The sequence below is a fragment of the Bombina bombina genome, chromosome 5 (assembly GCF_027579735.1).
Source record: "Bombina bombina isolate aBomBom1 chromosome 5, aBomBom1.pri, whole genome shotgun sequence".
In the NCBI taxonomy this organism is placed as follows: domain Eukaryota; kingdom Metazoa; phylum Chordata; class Amphibia; order Anura; family Bombinatoridae; genus Bombina; species Bombina bombina.
This window is the reverse complement of record NC_069503.1, coordinates 539,036,068-539,057,834: the sequence shown is the minus strand read 5'-3', so window position 1 is coordinate 539,057,834 and position 21,767 is coordinate 539,036,068. Positions and strand designations below refer to the sequence as shown.

Here is a 21,767-nt window from a genome sequence, read left to right as displayed (position 1 = left end):
CATGCCAAATTTTTCTGGCCTCTGGTGCTGCACTGCGGCTTCAAAAAACACAACAAAAAAAAGGCACGTAACAGGGATTAAAGTGATAGGAATAGTACTACTTAACACACCACTCATATCTGGTGGCACAGTAGATTGCACGCGCAGTGCCCCAAATTTGAAGTAGGAGGACCGACCAAGCATCTTTTTCCATCTCCCGGTTCCTAAAATCCATGCCATATACATGACCACGTCCCTTGATAGGGGACACCGCAGTGGAAGGTACCCGGCCGAAATTTCTTTGCACAAAAGGCAATCCCCAACCTGTACTCGATTGTGCAAAAGGAAGTAACCTTACCATGGGTCCCAGGCCGCACGTCTTGTAATTCTCTGTCTGGGAAATTATCTATCTATCAAATCTATCTTTTGATCTATCAAATCTATCTATCTATCTATCGTATCTATCAAATGTATCTATTGCATCTATTGATCTATCTATCTAATCTATGTATCTATCTATCAAATCTATGTATCTCGTGGCCGGACCGACCAAGCATCTTTTTCCATCTCCCGGTTCCTAAAATCCATGCCATATACACGTACCCTGATAGGGGACGTAACAGGTATTAAACTGATAAGAATAGTACTACTTGACAGACCACTCATATCTGTTGGCACAGTAGATTGCACGCAGTGCTCTGACAAAATGCAGAAGGACATTTGGCAGACGGACATTTGGCAGATGGACATTTGGCAGACGGACATTTGGCCGACAGATAGAAAGCTAAAGAATGTTCCGATTTCGGCCGAGGGCAGATATGTTCCAGAGTGCTCTGTTCTAATCAGAGCCTCGGGCGCCGCAACTGCCTCTGGGAACCTTACCATGGGTCCCAGACCGCACGTCTTGTAATTCTCTGTCTGGGGAATTATCTATCTATCAAATCTATCTATTGATCTATCAAATCTATCTATCTATCTTATCTATCAAATGTATCTATTGCATCTATTGATCTTTCTATCTAATCTATGTATCTATCTATCAAATCTATCTATCTCATGGCAATGGGGAGTTTGCGGTTGTGCAAATGGACTGTTTGAGGTGCGTTAAACGGGGAGTTTGGTCTGTCACTGTGAAGCGGGCGTAACCCTTACACTACCCGATCGATACATCATACCTGATGTTTTAAAGCACGTTATTCCAAACAATTTAGGAATGTTAGGTGATTTATGCCCTTTATGGATTAAAACCAGACTCTGCATCAACTATGTAATTTTCCATGGGAGTTTTGCCATGGATCCCCCTCCGGCATGCCACAGTCCAGGTGTTAGTACCCTTGAAACAACTTTTCCATCACTATTGTGGCCAGAAAGAGTCCCTGTGTGTTTTAAAATTCACCTGCCTATTGAAGTCAATGGCGGTTCGCCCGTTTGCGAACAGTTGCGGAAGTTTGCGTCCGCCGATCGCGAAGCGAAATTTTTAGGTTCGTGACATCACTATTTATCTATCATCCATTATGTTTAATGGTGCAACAGACGTATGGAAGTAACTCATCTGGTTTTACCTTACTGCTGTTGGAGTTTTGTGGGAGGCCAGTCTGCTGGGTGACTGTTTGATTCCAGCCTGCGACACTTGCACCAAGAGGGGTGCTCTCTCACATGTGAGTGAAATATTTTGTGCACTTTAGCACAAGAGAACATACAATATTGGGCCATGTGGTGCTTCTGTCTTTTTTTCAACTTTCACGGATCACTGATTTTGGGATTCTGACCTACGATCCCCTCACAGATAGCAGCCTGGATCTGGACTGTTTCATTTGATTTAGAGGCTTTGGAAGATACAATATTGGGCCATGTGGCGCTTCTGTATTTATTCTATATCTAACTTAAAAAGACATGAAACTCAAATAATTTCTCATGATTCAGAAAGAGCATGTGATTTTATCATTATGTTATCACATTTCCTTGCATCCTCTTTGTATCCTTTGTTCAAGGAGCAGCTATGTACTACTGGGAGCTATCTGAACACATATGGTGAACCAGTGAGAAGAGGCTTTTGTGTACAGCCACCAATCAGCTGCTAGCTCCCAATAATGCATTGCTGCTCTTGAGCCTACTTAGGTATCCTTTTCAACTAAGGATACCAAGAGAAGTAAGCAAATTAGGTGATAGAAACAAAGTGGTAAGTTGTTTAAAATCACATGCTCTGTCTGAATCATGAAACATTTTTGGGGGGTTTTATATCCCTTTTAAGGGACAGTATACACTAATTTTAATATAACTACATGTAATAGACACTACTATAAAGAAGAATATGCACAGATACTGATCTAAAAATCCAGTATAAAACCCTTCACAAACTTACTTACAAGCTCCCAATTTAGCATTGTTGATGAGGTTAGGCTGGGAAACCCCCTGAAAGGGGCTGAGAAAGCAGGAAAAGCAAACCCTCCCCTGCATATGAAAAGAACCATTACACAAGCAGGAGTCTGTTGACTTGGGTCTACATCTGATACTTTGGAGCTTGGTAAGGATTCTTAAAATCTGCACAATGTTATTTAAAATTAAGCAAAACTGGGGGCGGAGCCAGCCGTAGACCAACATGGCCGCAATTGTATAGAGCTCCGGCGACTTCTTACAACTCTTAAGCTACAACGGAGCCTAAAGGGGGACTAATTCATATCTTAGGAATGGTAAGTTAAAGGCTATTGAAACCGGATCCATTTTGATGTCCAGTAGAGTGGATTGAGAGAAAACAGTAAGTGCAGATCACAGAGGCCGCCAACCACGTCCTGATAATCAAGCCACAAGTACAGTCACACCGACCACGTGGCACTACAACTCTCAACACTCACTGCCGCTTTGGGCATCTGAGCTCCAAGACACAGCACGACATAGAAAACTGCAGTGAGTTCTTAGAGATAAAGGGTGGATAAGCCTCAGACCCCAAGGTGTAGACACTGATACGTACCAACACCATACCCCTTAACAGGCTGGCAGAACTACTCTGTAAGAGTATAGACGACACCCGTATCCCACATAGTGTTCCCAACTAGCTCATTTAAACTATAACACTAGCCAAAACGCACGGCTTTAAGGTACTAATACACTAGCCAGAGGATGTCTGCCCGGTGCCTTATAAAAACATCTACTGTCCTGGAGCCACTAGACAGCTGGGAGACCCGGATGACTCAGCTCTTAGATGATCGGAGTGAGGAACTGAAGCGTTTAATCTGCAAATTAATAACGGCTGTGGAAGAGTCAACGGAAGGTTTGTTGCACCTTACAGATCACCTTGAGTCACATACTGCACCGGTTCCCAGTGAGGAGTTAACAGCAGATTGTTTGGTCGAGTATACTGATGGGGAGACACCACATGACCTACCTCGCTTGCCTTTGGCACTAAAACTTAAGAAGGTAGCCTCAAACGCTACCCACAAGGGAACTTTGTCAAACTCGTCACAGTCGGTTAAGGACAGCGGGCCCCCTGATCCAAAATGCTGGATAACTGACTCCCGAACTGCCCTTGTAAGCGCTCAAAGATCAGGGTATCCTGCAGGGAAGAGGACTCAGACTTTCAGTGTTTTGAGGACTCTCCTCTGCCCAATTTTGAGTCATGAATGCATACCATTGACACTACCGCTATTTTGACCTTTAATGACGACAATGTTGTTTGATGTTCAAAACCTGTAGTAGCTTGATATATGTTCTGGCTATTTCGAGAGTGATATAACTGTTTACTACTTATCTAAATTTCCATAATGCCCATAGTACTCTAGTAAGGTATGGATGACCTTATTATATTGTACAGAGTCTGAATTAATGCAGTAGTACTTTAGAGCCAGAAAACCTAACCAGTGAGTTTATATTCTCTATACCCAAGTCTGTTTTGATGAAAAGATGAAAGGTGATAATGGGCATTCAGATTTCTTGTTGCTCTCTACAGTCTCACTATTACACGCTGCTACTATGCCAGGATTGCCAGCACATATTCTATGCCCTATTTTATATATTCAGTGTTATTATATACTCTCATAGCTTATAATCTACTACACTTACTATAAGTAATATTAGTTGCTATTCTTTAGACATGTGCAGCCGCGAAAAATTCGGTTCGGTTCGGTTCGGATCGATTCGGACCGATTCAAATTTCGGTTCAGATCGATTCGAATTCGGAAGAAATCGAATGAATTCGTTTCGAATTCATTCGGATTCGTGTGAAATTCGGTTTGGTTCGGTTCGGTTCGATTCGATTCGGTTTGAATCGATTCGGATTTTTCGGAATTTCGGCACTGTTAAGTGGGATGTGCTGTGTATTACACTAGTATACTGTACAATAATAGTGTAATACATGGCCATCTGAATCCATCCGAATAAATTCGAATTGATTTGGATTTATTCGATAGATTCGGCACTGCCGCAATTCGGAAATTCGAATGGATCCGAATTCCGAATTTGGCAAAATTCGTCCGTATTTCGATTCGGACCGAACCGAATCGCACATGTCTACTATTCTTTAAATATTGTTGCTAGGGTCCTAGAGTGACCGATACAATTAATAGTTTGCCTTGCAAATGTACTATGACTATATTTATGTTATCTCCTCATCTAGTTTAAATTTACATACACGCAAGATATGTGGGCGATCATATATAAGAATTATCCTTTGGAAATTTATAGATTCTGTTTGAGTCTGAATATTGGTTATATCACATTGTTGCTTAGCATTAATTATCTTTAAAAGTTTTAATAACATCTTTGCTTATGGTCTTTGTATTCCTGAAGTGAACTCCAGTTTGTTAAGCCTGTTTGTTTTCATTTCAGTTAAGGTGTCAGTATTTTCTCTTCATGTGATAAAATAAGAGGCGGTCAGACACCCACATCTCAGCCTCATATAGATTACCCTTTGAATCTTTAGTTATTAATATAACCACAACCCCTCATTACATAGGTTATAACAGATACTGAAGATGACACCTGAGCCAGATGACTGAGGGACCCTGCTATTATACAAATAATGTTTCTATATCTGTCCCTCATTCCTGACCTCTGCTTTCATACATCCCACCCTTTTACAGGCCCAAGAATCAGATAAGGAGTATAAATGTCCCTATATTATGTGTTCATTTCTCTGCAACCTACATACAGCCCCTCACTTTATGATGTGTCTAAATAATAACCTTTAGAACCCAACTTATGTTATCTACTGACTTTACTAAATGAGATTCATTCGTAAGCTCTAGTGTAATTAATTTAGCCTTCCTTCATGGTTTTCTGTAGAGACATTTTTGGTCCTCTTTATTATATCATAAAATAATCCTGGCCTCCTCTAACCTCCACTCTTTGTATATGGTTGTAAATAGATGCTAGGGTTTTGAATTTACCTTGATCATATTTGTATCGTAGGGAGGTAACCTATTGTAGTCCCCTATAATCCCCTCTGGATGTCTAATTATTTAGAGAACTCCCTCATAGGTTTATGCTAGTACCTCACCTCCTATACATGCAGATACTCTCCCCAAAAGCTTCCACACTTAGTTAAATAGGGCCTTAAAATTGGCCCCCTAATCGCTTATATTAACAACTAGAGCGCCCGCCCCCGCCCCCCCCCTCTTCCCCCTAACTTGGACCAGCTCTCGTCCGCTGATTTGCCACCAACTACTCATATATTATTACATACTGTTTCATTTTCTCTTTTTCCATAGACTTACAACAATAAGCCGTACAACAATTTACTGCCATTTCTATACTCAAAAGTTCAGAGGCCCAAAAGTAATTACAAGTCTAACATCCTAACTGGCTCCGTCCTCCCATTCCCCCCACCTTCACCTCATTTAGAGCTCCTCTAGCCCGCTGAATTTTCCTTCCCCAAAAATCATAAAGCCAACCCCCCCTTGCTCCAAATTTTTCGAATAGTTATGCTAATATATACTTTCCCACTGCAATGCGGGGACCATTAGTATTCTTCTTATAATGCAAAATCGAGGTTCCATTATTACTTATATAAAATGTTCCTGGACATAATAGCCCAACTTATTCTAGACTATTACTCCTACTTACCAGTTCCATGTTGTAGATTGCTATATCCTCTTACCGACAGGTGGAATAATAGACTAAGCTACATGCTACATAGGCGCAGTGTTTCCACTGTTTCAAAGACTCCCAGAACGTATGCCTAGAGTTATTATCGCTCTGCTTTTGTAATATGTCTATACGTTAAAAATGTATGTCTTATCGTAATGTTGTTATTGTATATTGGTAATTCTTTATGTAACATTTTACACAACCTCAATAAAAAACTTATTCACAAAAAAAAATTAGGCAAAACTATACATTGTTACAAAATAACCCTAATGTACAGTGTGCCTTTAATGCTGTTCACTATATTTCTGGTTTAAAAGCCAAAATTACAGTAGTGTATTTAAGTAGGACATAAACATAAATATGGATTTAAACTGCAACTATTTAACTTTCCATATACTCTACTATAATATTAAGGACCACTAAACAAAGTAGAATAGCACAATCAGTAAATGCCTAATAAAATGACAATGCAAAAGAACTTTGTTTAAATTTCAAAATTGGTAGATTTCTTTCTGACAGATTTTAACATCAGTTCTATGTTCTGTTCCTGATGCATCATGTGACAGTCATCAGCCAACCACAACATGCATATACTTATATTCTGTGAATTCTTGCACATGTTCAGTAGGAGCAGGCGCATCAGAAAGTGTGTAAATAAAAAGATTATGCGCATTTAGATAATGGTGAATTGGAAAGTTGTTTAAAATTGCATGCCCTATCTGACTAGACTGTCCCTTTAAATCATGAAAAGGCCGGCCTGCATACTTAAAGAGACATTAATCTCAAAATATTATTTGTTATACAATTTTGATGTGCACTTTTATTTTGCTTGTTCTTTTCTGTAATTTTAAAATGTAGCTTTTCCACTCCCCTATTAAGGGTGCATGGAATTCAGAACCTCCTTTAAATTCAACAATGTTCTCTTTATAATGAAGGTTTTTCTATTAGACTAACCACTTATATTGTGATGAGTAGATATATTCAGCATAAGAACAAGAAAGAATTAAAAGTTAAAAAAAGTCTTAATCCACACAGCATTTTAGAAGCTTACTTTAATTACATGGTTTCTCCTCCTGCTGTGGGAGTCAGGTGGTCTTGCTACACTGAGGTCTGCTGTGTTGAAGTCAGACAAAATGAGGACAGATGGCACTTGGCTTCAGTCCATCCTCCCAATTTGAGAATGAAACTAGACCCCTGATATAAGGGTTGATTGGTGTGCAATGGTGACAAATCCAAATGGTATTTGGTATTTGATGTATGGGTGTTAGTAATTTATAGATAGGATGGAGCAATTTGATCATTTTAGTGATATTGAGCAAATATGTCATTATTAAGTCTATATTTAAACTACTAGTTTGTGTTTAACTTGTTACATATTTGTAATTGAAATCCATAATATTTTAAAATCCACTTTATTTTGTTGACCACTTTTGGTCAATTTAATATTACTTTTTAAACTGTAGATAGCAGTTAATATGTGGGGGGAAAATCTATCAAATTTGAAGCCTTTTTAGCCAATTTAAAAATCTAGTTATTATATGATTTTCCATAGTCCTCAAAGTTTTTGTTATATCTATTTAGTTATTCTGTTAATAATGAGATGTAATCCTTTATATAGCCAAAATTCTAAGCATATTCTTTCCACTAGTTTTTATAGTCACACAAATACTTTCTACATTATAGAGACACCGAGAGCCTGATATTCAAAAGCTCACTGGTCTGTATGGAAATCATGCAAAATCTTTAGGATTGTTTTTATACTTTTTATTGTAATGTAGATGTAATTACAAGTGGCTGATTATTGCTACTGCAAGCTTGCGGTAGCAATTAGCACTTATAAAATTAACCAGAGTAATGTTATAAATCTACCACAAATGCCCTCAAAAACAGTCTAGTGTATTTTATTAAAAAATAAAGATAGCAGCATCTTTATTTTTTAATAAAATTACTGCACTAGGCAGTATTTTGGAGTCTAAAGTTGGTGGAAGTGGGGTGTTAGAAAAAAAAGGCATTGAAAAGTGCCTTTACATTGCGGTCAATGGGAACTGTGTGTTCCCAGTAAGTATATATATATATACACTCACCGGCCACTTTATTAGATACACCTATTCAATTGCTTGGTAAAACAAATGGCTAATTAGCCAATCACATGGCAGCAACTCAATGCATTTAGGCATCTAGACGTGGTGAAGATGTCTTGCTGAAGTTCAAACTGAGCATCAGAATGGGGAAGAAAGGGGATTTAAGTGACTTTGAACGTGGCATGGTTGTTGGTGCCAGACGGGCTGGTCTGAGTATTTCAAAAACTGCTGATCTACTGGGATTTTCACACACAACTATCTCTAGCGTTTACAAAGAATGGTGTGAAAAAGAGAAAATGTCAAGTGTGTGGCAGTTGTGTAGATGAAAATGCCTTGTCAATGTCAGAGGTCAGAGGAGAATGGGCAGACTGGTTTAAGATGATAGAAAGGCAACAGTAACTCAAATTCTGCATAACCAAGGTATGCAGAATACCATCTCTGAATGCACAACATGTCAAACCTTGAAGTAGATAGGCTACAGCAGCAGAAGACCACACCTTGTACCACTCCTGTCAGCTAAGAACAGCTAACTGAGGCTACAATTTGCACAGGCTCACCAAAATTGGACAATAGAAGATTGTAAAAACGTTGCCTGGTCTGATGAGTCTCGATTTCAGCTGTGACATTCAGATAGTAGGGTCAGAATTTGGTGTAACAAAATGAAAGCATGGATCCATCCTGTTTTGTATCAACAGTTCAGGCTGGTGGTGGTGGTGTAATGGTGTGGAGGATATTTTCTTGGCACGCTTTGGGCCCCTTAGTACCAATTGAGCATTGTTTAAATGCCACGGCCTACCTGAGTATTGTTTCTGACCATGCCCTTCCCTTTATGACTACAGTGTAGTCCAGCAGGATAATGCAACATGTCACAAAGCTCAAATCATCTCAAACTGATTTTTTTGAACATGACAATCAGTTCACTTTACTCCAATGGCCTCCACAGTCACCAAATCTCAATCCAAAAGTCTCTTTGGGATGTGGTGGAACAGGAGATTTGCATCATGGATGTACAACCAACAAATCTGTAGCAACTGTGTGATGCTATCATGTCAATATGGACCAAAATGTCTGAGGAATGTTTAAAACACCTTGTTGAATCTATGCCATGAAGAATTAAGGCAGTTCTGAAGGCAAAAGGGGTCCAACCCAGCACTAGCAAGGTGTACCTAATAAAGTGCCCATGTATGCTTATATACATATAAATTTATGTGTATATACACATATTAACACATAAATATATATGTATATTATCATATACATATATATTTAAATTTGCTGCTATCACTTTGCTACTTACCCCCTTCGCTTTGCAGTGTTCTGATGCAGTCTCTTACGGCATCAGAACAAGGCTCCAATAGGAGCCTATGGAAGTGTGCTTTCATTCGCATTGCTGTGAACTTGTAATACCAGTGCACATTAGCATGCGCTGGTATTACTAGGTGGAGCGCTAATATCGCTTTCAAGAAAGCGATATTTAGTACTCCACTTGTAATCTGGCCCATAGTAAAAAGGGAATTTATTTTAAAATAAAATACAATAACAAAATAAAGCGTCTTAGTTTTATCTATGATATGCCGATTGAAGAATGGCAAAAAATTTTTTTTTTTAAGAAGTCTAGCCTGTAGAATTTAAAAAGTCCAGAAATCATGTTTTTAGATGCATTTTGATACCAATGTCAAATTATCCTCATCTAAGGCATCTTGACGATATTGTGCAACAAAAACATTTGAAAAGCTTGTCATAAGTAGGTATCACATGGTTTTTCAAATGGGTTGGAATGACTTTGAATTTGCACAGCAATTTTAATGGATTGAAAATGGGAGGGGATCTGCATTTGTACGATTCATTATGCAAAAGGAGAAGATTGGCAATAGCTATGGTGAGATAATAATATTTATCACTTTGGATGAACATCGATTGTGAGTTATCTCTGTAAAATTGAAGCGAGAATGTGATATGATTTTCATTTTTAAAAAAAAACCTATTCATGATAATTGTTTCATAAAGTGTCATTAAAGATGTTGGTTCCCGGACTTCCGGTGGGAGGGCACAGAGGGTGGAAGCAGGGAAAGGAGCTCCGCTGCTTACAGCCCCTAACTTGGCGAAAAGCCTCACAAGTGCCCCTAAAATACGCTGAAATCCTTGGCAGGGGAAACCACAACTGCCCGGAGACACTTCAGCAAGGAATCAGTCATCGGATTCCCCCGCCGCAAAAGCCGCCAGACAGACGTAGTAGGGACAAGCTGCGGCTGCAGCCGCAAAGTTACCGGACAAAGTCGGACTCCACACGACTCCCAAACACCAAGCAGGGGACAAGTGCCAAGACCTCAAGTGCCCGGTAAGACCCCTGAACAAATTTTTAAAGCATCCGAGGGGCCGGGAGGGAAGATCCAGATAACGGCGGGAACGCCGCCATTTTGCCAATCTGCTGCCGGACCTCCACTATTAAACACGCAGCACAATAAAGGCCACAGCTCACCTGAGAGTGAAGTGAGAGCCAGATTAACTGCGAAAAACTGCAGTGAAAAGTGCTGACATTCACTCTCTACATACCACACTCGCACAGCAAAGGGAAAAGCCCCGCATAAAATCACATAAACTGCAGAATCACAGGGAACAAAAACTAAGTCACAGGGGGTAAAGAGAACAGTCACGCAAGGAAAAGGGCATAAAATTACACATGCTGCATGCTCTCTCAGACATTGAAAGACAGGCCACAACTTTAAGAAAACCTGCTCCTTGAAACTGGCTCTCACTTCAGCCCTGGAATTAGGGCACATTTTGAAAAGGCTGCATTGGGAGTCCTGGTGGCTAAAACCTAAAACCACTAGAACCATTAACCCCTTTTTCAAACATCAACTGTAACCAATACAACATGCAGGGCTAGAGGGCTCGGGCCTAGCCCCCCCCTGCCCACCCACCGCTTATCAAGCATATCACTGGCTTTAAGTTTGACATCATTCTATGATCTGAAAAGAAACAGACAGAAGCTGCGAATTTGTAGTGAACCAAATATAAAAACACACCATATAGGGCAGCACTAGCTGGGACTTTTAAAGCTGCATGCAAAAATACTATAACTCCTATAACAAAAAGACAGGAACAATGGCTAGCAGACTTAAGAATGCTGACAAGAAAAGAAATCAAATGGAGACGACACAGACACCTGTAGAGGCAGAGGATATGCCGAACTCTATTCCTATGGACACCCACCCAATTGTCTCACAGATCTCTGCCCTGTTCTTACCGAAAATTGAGCAGTTACAAACAGGGATGGATTCTCTTACAACAGAAGTAAAATCTTTTAATGGCAGACTCACTCAAGTGGAACAAAGGGTGGCAGAGGGAGAGACTCGCCATAGAGAAGCTGAGACCAATATTCAAACACTGCAACAGCAGAATGATAGGCTATGGGCCAAAATCGACGACCTGGAGAACAGGTCCAGAAGAAACAACCTACGGGTTGTAGGAATTCCAGAGTCTCTCCCAGGATCACAACTCATAGATTTTGCAGAAAACACCCTGCCAAAGTTGTTGCACATTCCTCAGTCATGTCTTCCATGCACAGTAGAGAGGGCCCACAAAGTTGGCGACCCGCGAAAACAGGAGGAAAATACCCAACAATCGAGACAAGTTATGGTGAAGTATCTCAACTTTAAAACAAAAATAGCAATTCTTCAAGCCTACAGAAAAGTCCCGTCGCTGGAATTTGAAGGCAGAAAATTATATTTGTTCCAGGACTATTCTGCAACAGTAGCAGCCAGAAGAAAAGAATTTACACCTTATTGCAAACAACTCATCGAGCAAGGCAGGCCTGCAGCCCTGCTATATCCAGCGAGATTACGGCTGCACACAGCCAATGGTCCTCTGTTCTTTGAGTCACCACAACAGCTCAAGCTACACCTGCAGAGAGAGAGTGAACAGCGACAAACACAAGATCAAGAAAACCGCCCCTCTATCTCAGGAAGATGAGAATTGCTGTCAGGATCATAGAAGAAGAAATATAAAACACTTTAAACACTAAGAAATAATAATCCAACAGGGCCACCACGCTCTGCCACATGATTTTTGAAAACAAGAGACACTACTTAAGGCCTCAAGAAGTATAGAGTAAAGCCTCTTAAAAACTAAAGGACATGATAACCTATATCCTTTACAAGTGGGGGGGGGGGGAATGGGAAACGGGAAAATTTTGTTACTGTTTATTGCCTGTCATATTGTTGAAGTTTATTACAGGTATTTGTCTATTTTGCACAAATTCAAGAAACGGTTTTGAAAGTTTAAAAGTTAAAACTCACTAACCTGATTGCTTATTGTTTATCATAGTGATAGATAGACTCCATCAGACCTAAGAGCGCTCCCCCAGGGGGGAAAATAGCCAGATTTTGGACACTGCAAGAAACAGTAAGTAACGCTTATTAACCTATATTGCAACACTCATACATAGCACTTCACACCTCACAACCCAGACAATTCGTGACACCCATACACACAGGACACCCACTGTAGCACAATGAAAATCACCACCTGGAATGTGGGAGGGATAACATCACCCATTAAAAGAAAGGCGATACTGAGACAATTAAATACAAAAAAGGCCGACATAGCCATACTAGAGGAAACACATCTATCGCAGATAGAACATCAAAAACTTAAACAGGGATGGGTGGGAGAAGTACTCTTCACACCCTATGAAAACAAAAGAGCGAGAGGTATTGCAATATTGTTTCGAAAGGGACTGAATTACGACATTTTACAGGTGATCTCTGACGTTGAGGGTAGATATCTGATTATAAAACTAAAAATTGACGCACTATCCCTGATTCTTTGCGGTATATATGGCCCCCAGACACAGAAGAGAGAATTTTTAATACACCTCCAAAGCAAACTCTTGCAATTTGCAGACCTACCCATTATAGTGGGTGGAGATTACAATATAGCGCCTCAGACACCTGCAGACAGATTCCGTAACCCCACTAGCAACACAAAACCCAAACAGCTATGGACAGGATCTAGAAGAGAAACATTGATTCTTAAAAATTTTAAAAATAGTCTAGGTCTTACAGATATATGGAGAGAAAGAAACCCTGAGGCCCGGGATTACACATGTGCACATCCATCGAAAACCACACTCTCCCGCATAGACTATTTCCTAGTCTCAAGTCACTTAGCCTCTAGGATAGGAGATATCAAGATAGATCCCATAACCATTTCAGACCACTCACCAGTGACACTAGTGTTAACTACCGATGCCCCCCAGAGAAAGATGTGTGGATGGAGATTCCCTACGCATCTGTATCATGACCTCAACTTGCGAAAACACTTGGTGGGAGAGTGGCTAGCTTACAAAGATCTGAACAAACAACACATGAATGACATTTCGCTGTTTTGGGAAACGGCAAAAGCGGTGCTAAGAGGGGGGATCACGACTTACGCAATTAGAATAAAAAAATTTTGCAGAGAGAGAGGTGAACTACTTCTCCGCCAACTCCTAAATGCAAGGAATCAATACCTCAGACACCCGACAGACCAAAACAGATTACATTACAAAGACATCAAGACCCTCAGAGATACCCACCTTATTCAGACAGCAGGCAGAGCCCAAACTCGAATGCAGGCTAAATTCTATCGTTATGGTAATCGCACAGGTAAATTACTAGCAAAAATCACCAAACTAACCAGGAAACCTAACACTATTGCAGCCATACAGAAACAGGGAACAATACTAACAAAAAAAGAGGATATACACAAAACATTCGTAGACTACTATTCCAAACTGTATAGCCCACAGAGAGTAGATGAGGCATTGAAGCAAAACTTTTGGAAGGACTTGGCCCTCCCTCAAATAACTGAGACACAGTTACAGATCCTAAATGGCCCAGTGGACTCCCTAGAGATCACTAGGGCTATTGACGCTTTGCCTCTTGAAAAAAACCCCGGACCTGACGGCCTGCCGGGAGAGTTCTATAAAATGATCAGAGAAGAGGTGGCGGAGACACTCACCTTATTGTTCAATGGCATAATGAAAGGAAGGGCAGACCTATCAAATAGATTCACGGAAGCAAATGTGACAGTTATCCCCAAACCAGACAGAGATCCATTACTGACAGCCTCGTATAGACCAATTTCATTACTCAACTCAGACTACAAACTGTTCACCAAAATTCTAGCCAACAGACTGACGGGGATATTACCGGACTTGCTACACGAAGACCAGACAGGGTTTGTTAGAGGGAGATCCTCAGTTAAGAACATGAGAAAATTGCAGCTAGTTCTGTCACACTACTGGGAGGAAGGAAAACAGGAGGGAGATCAGAAGGAGGGAGACGCCTGTATTTTATTGGTTGATGCCGAAAAAGCGTTTGATAAGATACTGTGGGACCATCTCTTCACAACCCTTGGGAAATTTGGGATCCAGGGCGACTTTATGACAGCCACCTACGCACTGTATGACGAACCCCGAGCAGCAATTCTAGTTAATGGCGAACCATCACACACTTTCCCGCTAATGAGAGGCACAAGACAGGGATGCCCACTATCCCCGCTCCTTTTTGACCTGGCCCTTGAACCACTAGCAACCAAAATTAGGAAAAACACGGCAGGGTTAAATATAGGCAAAGAAACCCTCCACATATCCCTTTTTGCAGATGATATGATCCTATATGCCAGCGACCCTAGGCGAAATATCCCTATTCTAATGCACATTATCACCGAGTTCGGCCAAATATCAGGATACTGCATAAATAAAGATAAGTCAGAGCTGCTATGGTTAAAGAATAAGTCACCAGCAGAACCACTACAAGACAACTTTAAGATTGTTACTAACTCGTTTAAATATCTAGGTATTAACCTCTCTAGAGACCCCAGAGAGTGGTATGGACTTAATTTCAGACCACTAATCAAGGAACTAAGACGCACACTCCTAAATTGGATACCACTACCACTGACACTATCAGGAAGAGTAGGGCTAATTAAGATGATCCTGTTTCCCAAACTGCTATATGCATTACAAATGCTACCCGAACTCCTACATAAACAAGACCTACAAACACTGAATAGAGATATACTTCACTTTCTATGGAAGGGGAAAAGACATAGAATAGGACATAAAAAAATGACGTGCTCACCAGAGATGGGGGGACTAGCACTCCCAAATATAGAGTACTACAACTGGGCAGCTTTAGCTAAATATGTAATGGATTGGCTTTTGGACAGAAATGTCTTCACAAATGGTACGCTAGAGTCAGAACTTATTGCTCCTTGGTCATTAAAAATGCTCCCACACATGACTCACACACAGTTAGAAAGAACAGTAGGGCACAATACTATCTTCCTCCAACCTGTAAGAGCATGGCGGAAAATCTGCAGAACCTTGAAAATAAAATGCAAAAATACAGTATACCTACCCCTACGAGGTAACCCAGATTTTCAGGCGGGTTTCACCACATCGCCTTTCAGACAATGGGAAACAAGGGGACTGACTACTATCAGACAAGTCCTGACGCCAGACCAAAAAACAGTCAAATCGTTTGCCGAATTACAAATAGAATTTAATCTACCTTACAAACACCACTTCGCATTCTTACAGACAAGACACTATGTTCAAAGCATTCTGGCGACGGGTGACATGCCGGACACCAACTGTGAAATATACAAACTACTGACTCTGACAAAGGGAGGACTGACTTCAATCTCACATACATACAAAGCACTCCAAACACTGACTAACAGGACCACGAGAGATCAAATTCAACATACATGGAGCACCTGGACTCCAAACCCAGTCACGGACCAAATTATTGAACAAAGTGTTTTAAAGGTGAGGAAGGCATCATTATCAAACGACATCAGGGAATCACATACAAAACTACTACATAATGCTTACATAACACCAAAGATGTTCCACAAATGGTGCCCTGAGACTTCGGGACTTTGCCCAAAATGCACGCATTCAAACCCCAACATCCTCCACATGATTTGGCAATGCCCAAAACTCACGAGATTCTGGAACATGGCACACAAATGGACAATGAGAGTTACGGGAGGGAGTATAGACCTAAATATCCACGTAGTGATATTCCTCCACACACAATCGGACACAAACAAACACATGATATTTGTCCATAATGTTATACTGATTGCCAGAAAGCTTATCCTCAAGAAGTGGATGGAGCCTGACCCGCCAACACTGACACATCTCAAATTAGAACTACAACAGCAAATGATTCGGGAACAAGTAGACACACAGAACAAGTAGACACACAGGGTGACATCATAAAACGAACTAAACATTTCCTCAACAAATGGGAACCCTTGATTCATACCTTAGACTTAACACATCAGAGACAAATACTGTACCCACTCAAAAATTCAGAGGTTGTTCTGGAAGCCCAGTTACGAGGCAAATGGAACATTTTCTAAACATTCCAATTAACAAGGTACCGAACCAATAGAGACACTAAAGATGAGAGGCTGGGACGGAACCCTGGGGGGGCGCTCTGGGTCAAGTCAGGAGGAAATAGGAAGCAGAGATAGATGGGGAGGAGGGGAAATTAAGCTGTCGATATATAACACCCAACTTCGAAGGAAAGACGCATTCATAGTAGAGCTGCAATGACTTGCTGATTGTAAAGAGCTACAAAACACCAAAGACTCTTGGAAAGCTTTTGATCGGCTCTAATATGTTATGCAAACTATACTGTTATCTGTTGCCTTATCAAATAGGGGAACTAGATGTAGGAAGTTAGATGTGAAGTGAGGGAAGACAAGTAATGTCTGGAGTAGCTATGTTAATAGATTATAGAAGAAAATACAGTGCTGTCTTTGGTTGCAACTATTGTCATCATATTTTACAAATTTTCTGTATGTATCATTTGTTGCCTTACTCAGTGCTGGATGTATAAATAAAGAATTTAAAAAAAAAAAAAGATGTTGGTTCCCATTTATTATACTGTGGGTGAGCAAGTTACCCAGGCAACGGGCCTGTCCACACGTGTTCACATGAATTATATATTGAAATTGATTGTGCAGACCAGTCTTTAGCTCTCTTGTGACCACTGCTTCTTAACTTATGGTTGCATCCTACACAGCAATGGATTTAAAGCTGAATCTGGTTTCATAAATGTAGCACATTAAATTATGATAACACTCTTCTACAAACTATTGCTTCCAAATGGTAAAATGGAATTTATTATAAAAAAATTACTAAATACTGAAATTGTTATTACATAAATAACTTTTAACTAAATGTCCTAAAAATGAAGATATAATATTTATAAAGTCAGAAGAATTATGCAGACGCATAAAGATAGAAACCTCTGTAATCACATTTGTTATTGTAGTAGTCTATAAGCCGCTGGTATTGAGCACACATGGGTACCTCTTTTTGAAGAGGTGAAGAACATGGATAATAAACAACATTAAGCCTGTCCTGTTTTAGACATGGATACAGAGGATTCTAAAATTATTAGTGACATCACTGGAATGGTAAAGATAGAAACTAGCTACGTGGTTGGTCGAGAGAGAGGATTTGGGTAGATGGTCTTAGTTACAGAGTGTGTGAATTTGCTTGTTGAGGGTAAATTATTTATGGCTGGGTGGCATTGTGTGACTGCATTAGATTTCTGTTTGAGGTGCATCAAAGTGCTAAGTGGGGGATTGTAAACAAATGGTGTAGTGGGTATTAGAGTACAGGAAATTGTTATAGAAGTCATAGAGTTGGTAGATATCAATGTTGTCATCCAATGTATACAAGTATTTAAATTTGACCTACACTCTTTATACTGCTGGTCAAGGTTGTTTGAGTTATGAGAGTATTCTCCAAGTATATATAAATACTATATAAATACTACTCGTTTCTATTATGTATGTTTCAGTTTATTTTAGGTGAAATGCTGTATTATTTAATTTAAATGTATTTCCTAATATTCACATAATGTTGTGTGGCCAGTAATGGGTTTTATCATTTATTTTAATTTGGTATATGGTTCAACAATTTGCTGTGGCCAGTAATGGGTTTTATCAATTTATTTTTTCAATTGGGTCTATGTTTTAGCAAACTAATCTATTTAACAAATTAGGAACCCTTTTGGGGAAAAAAGTTAACATTTCCAAGAATTGTATTTGCTGAAAATAATGTGTTTTGCGAATTGTTATTTTCAAGCCATCCATGTATAGCACTTTTTCTAAATGGTGTTAAAATACCAATTTTTACTTCTCACTCTGTAAAAGATGAAAGTGTAACAGAATCGAGTTGCAAAATATACTGAGTGTATACCACTTTCATCTGAAAGGAACAAAGTTGATGACTGGAACATATTACAGTAAGATGGTAAATTCTGAGATGAGATGGCAGATTTTCTGCTTTTTATATGCTTTCAGACTTTGACAAAAGTAATTAACAAGAAATAAATTGTATAATTACACTTGGAAAAATATAGCATGTTAAAGAAGCAGACAAAAATATTTTTAGACTTCTACATGCAGATTTTTCCTTAAAAGGATTAAATTTACTATAAATTGACAACTTATAAAGATCAAAGTATAGTAGATGTTTTATTATATTGAATTTGCTTTCAGCTATAAAGACAAAATGTGAAATATTTGGAGTATGACATATTGTTTTTCACATTCCAAGCAGAATTTTAAAGTGTATATTTGTGTTTGCCTCAATATAATATCATAAACTGTTCATGCATCAGCTGAGTTTTAATTATCAAGAAACTTGATTTTAGTGAAAGATATGTTAAAAAAAAACAAACAAAAAAAACGTAGACAATAATTTAGAATGATGAAGTTAAATCAACTTTTAAGTTGTTGCTGTTGATTTCTTTTTGTTGTTGTTTTTTTTTTTTTACTTTTTCTAAAACCGTAAACCTTATCCATTTATGATTCAGCTCATGCAAGTGCTGGCAAGCTTTTTTAACTCCTACCTGAAGTATCACTATGGGGGGATCTTGGCTACAGGGCTTGGCTAAAAATACTCAGCTGTCCTGTTACCTTATTGGCTGAGCAGATGAAACCGCTTTATAAAACTGAGAGGAGGCGGAGTTGTGAATTGACATATTAAACATTTGATTACAAATGCTCATTTATGAAAAGATAATAGTTGTAATTTATTCTTGTAATTTTGGCTCTCGTATAAAAGAGTTTGCCTTGTGCAGTCTTCAAAGGCAACTTGGATATTACCTTTTTTTCTATGGTATTCTAAACCATTAGACATGCATTTGGATTAGTTGGCAACAAATTCACATAAAAATATATAAAACAAAACAGACTTTTCTCAGGTATTTTGCTCACCTAAAGAAGCAAACTATAAAGAGTCAATGTTAATTTTGTGTTCAATTTTAATTAGATTTTTTTTTAAACACCCTAACACATATTCCTAATTATATATGAATTGATCACCAGGTTTTATTACTGAAGTCTCATAGTTGAAAAGTATGATTTGAAAATTACTTTTAACTTTATTAAATTGTTTGTAATAATTTTTGTTGAAATAAGAACTGAACATACAGAAGACATATGTATTATAAAAAATGCCATTCAAAAAGATAGGATATACTGTGGAAAACGTGTGTTTTCAAAAGGGTATTGTTGTTTAATGAGACATCCAAAAAATTACACATTAAATTGTATAAAAAGTTTTTTCTGATGGAGCACTTCCAGCCGTTACTCAAGAGCACTGGTTTTCAAACCTGTCGTCAGGCCTCTCTAATAGGCCATATTTTGAGGAAATCTGAACTGGAACACAGGTGAATCAATCAGCTGATTAGTAACCATAGTTACTCCAGAAAACCTGGACTGTTGGGGAGGCATGAGGAAAGGTTTGAAAACCAGTGCTTAAGTTTGTATATGTTAGAAATTAAAATATCTTTTAATACAATGTTAAAATGTATTTTTCAGATGACATTGAAACATGAAGATGGTGATGAAAATGTACCTGCTGTTCTAAATATCCGTAAAGACAGAAGAAAGTCTAACAGTACCTGTGGCTTGGTACGGAGGAGGAGTCTGAGGCAATCACTTCAGAATGTTAAAAACACTTCGCCAGTCCATGCAAATCCTAACAGCTTTTTAAGTCCAAATTATTTGTCACCTCATGGACAGCATGTAGAAAAAGATAATGGAAGGTAAGTATTGATGGTATTTACGAGAATTTGTTTTGAACTTTGCATTGTCTAGGGAGGGGCAGGTCTGGCTACATTTAGACACCAATCAGCAAGCGCTACCCAGGTTCTGAACCAAAAATGCACTGGCTCCTAATCTTACATTCTTGCTTTTTCAAATAAAGATACCAAGATAATGAAGAAAAATTGATAATAGGAGTAAATTAGAAAGTTGCTTAAAATGGCATGCTCTATCTATCTTTGACTAGACTATTACTTTGGATTTGACTTATGTATGTATGGTTGGATTTTGAACTAAAATATTTACTTGCTATTAAATAGCATGATAGTAAAAGTGTCATAGGAGAAAACTTTAAATCTTTGTGTAAAAATATATGAATCTTAGCCTTTGTTGTGCGGAATACTAGTATTATTTGTAGGGCATTTTTATGATCAATGTTTATTAGTCTCAAACTTTTAGACTGGTTTGAAGTATAGGAGTCCTCAAAATAACAGCAGACTAATTATAATCACTGTCATAAATTCATACTTTAGTTATGAGTGCTGGGTAGGGATGGGCGAATGTTTAGCAACATTCGAAAAATGGCACAAATTTTAACACATTCGTTCGTTCGAATCGAATTTCGAATGTAAACATAGCATTCTAACATTCGATTTTCGAATGTTCCGTTTCGAATTTTATGATTACATTCGAAAATATTTGTAATAGTATTTCTAATGCTTTCTTTAAATGTAATATTCGAATTATGCAATATTCGAATTCGAAAAATTCGAATTTATATGTTTGTAATAGTATTTCTAATGCTTTCTTTAAATGTAATATTCGAATTATGCAATATTCTATATAAAAACATTTGAAATTATATATTTGTATCTATTGTGTATAAATTTACTAGATTCCATCCCTACCACATGAACTATTGAACTTCTGAATAGTATTTGTTAAATAGAATGTTAAATTCAAAATTTCGAATGTGGACATTCAATATAATTATAAACATTCGAATTCGAAAGTGACATTCGAAAACTGTAAATAGCATTCGATTATAGAATTTTTAAGAACATTCGTTCTTATCAACATTTGGATTTATAATTAGAATTTCGGTAATAACATTCGTTCTAATATTCGAAATTTGAAAATTTACACATTCGCGCATCCCTAGTGCTGGGGGAAAAAAGAGTACATTGCTTCATTTTGTGTGTTATGCCTGAAATCATAACTAAATGTCTTCAGGTTGTTGAAGTTTCTGTTAATGAGTTAATAGGATAGTATGCAGTAGTTTGGTTAAGGCTAGAAAAAACACGTCTGAAAAGCCTATTGTATTTTGGAGAAAAAATAAAGGCAAGCAAAGTAACCAATTATTAGTGACTGCAAATATATGCCTGTAATTGACTCACCCGCTGTGTTCAGCTAACTCCCAGTATTACATTACTGTACCTTCAACAAAAGATACCAAGAGATTGAAGTAAATTTGATAATAGAAATAAATGTTTGGTT

At 38.5% G+C, this 21,767-nt stretch overlaps 1 protein-coding gene across 4 annotated transcripts in view; it reads left to right on the top strand.

Annotated features, from left to right (window-relative positions):
- Positions 1 to 21,767, top strand: part of FHOD3 (formin homology 2 domain containing 3) — a 463,343-nt gene that overhangs the window by 300,266 nt on the left and 141,310 nt on the right. For all 4 annotated transcript variants that reach the window (XM_053714485.1, XM_053714483.1, XM_053714484.1 and 1 more), the window contains exon 10: positions 20,046 to 20,272. In XM_053714485.1, coding sequence (XP_053570460.1) covers positions 20,046 to 20,272 — 227 coding nt within the window. The remainder of the gene's footprint in view (positions 1 to 20,045; positions 20,273 to 21,767) is intronic.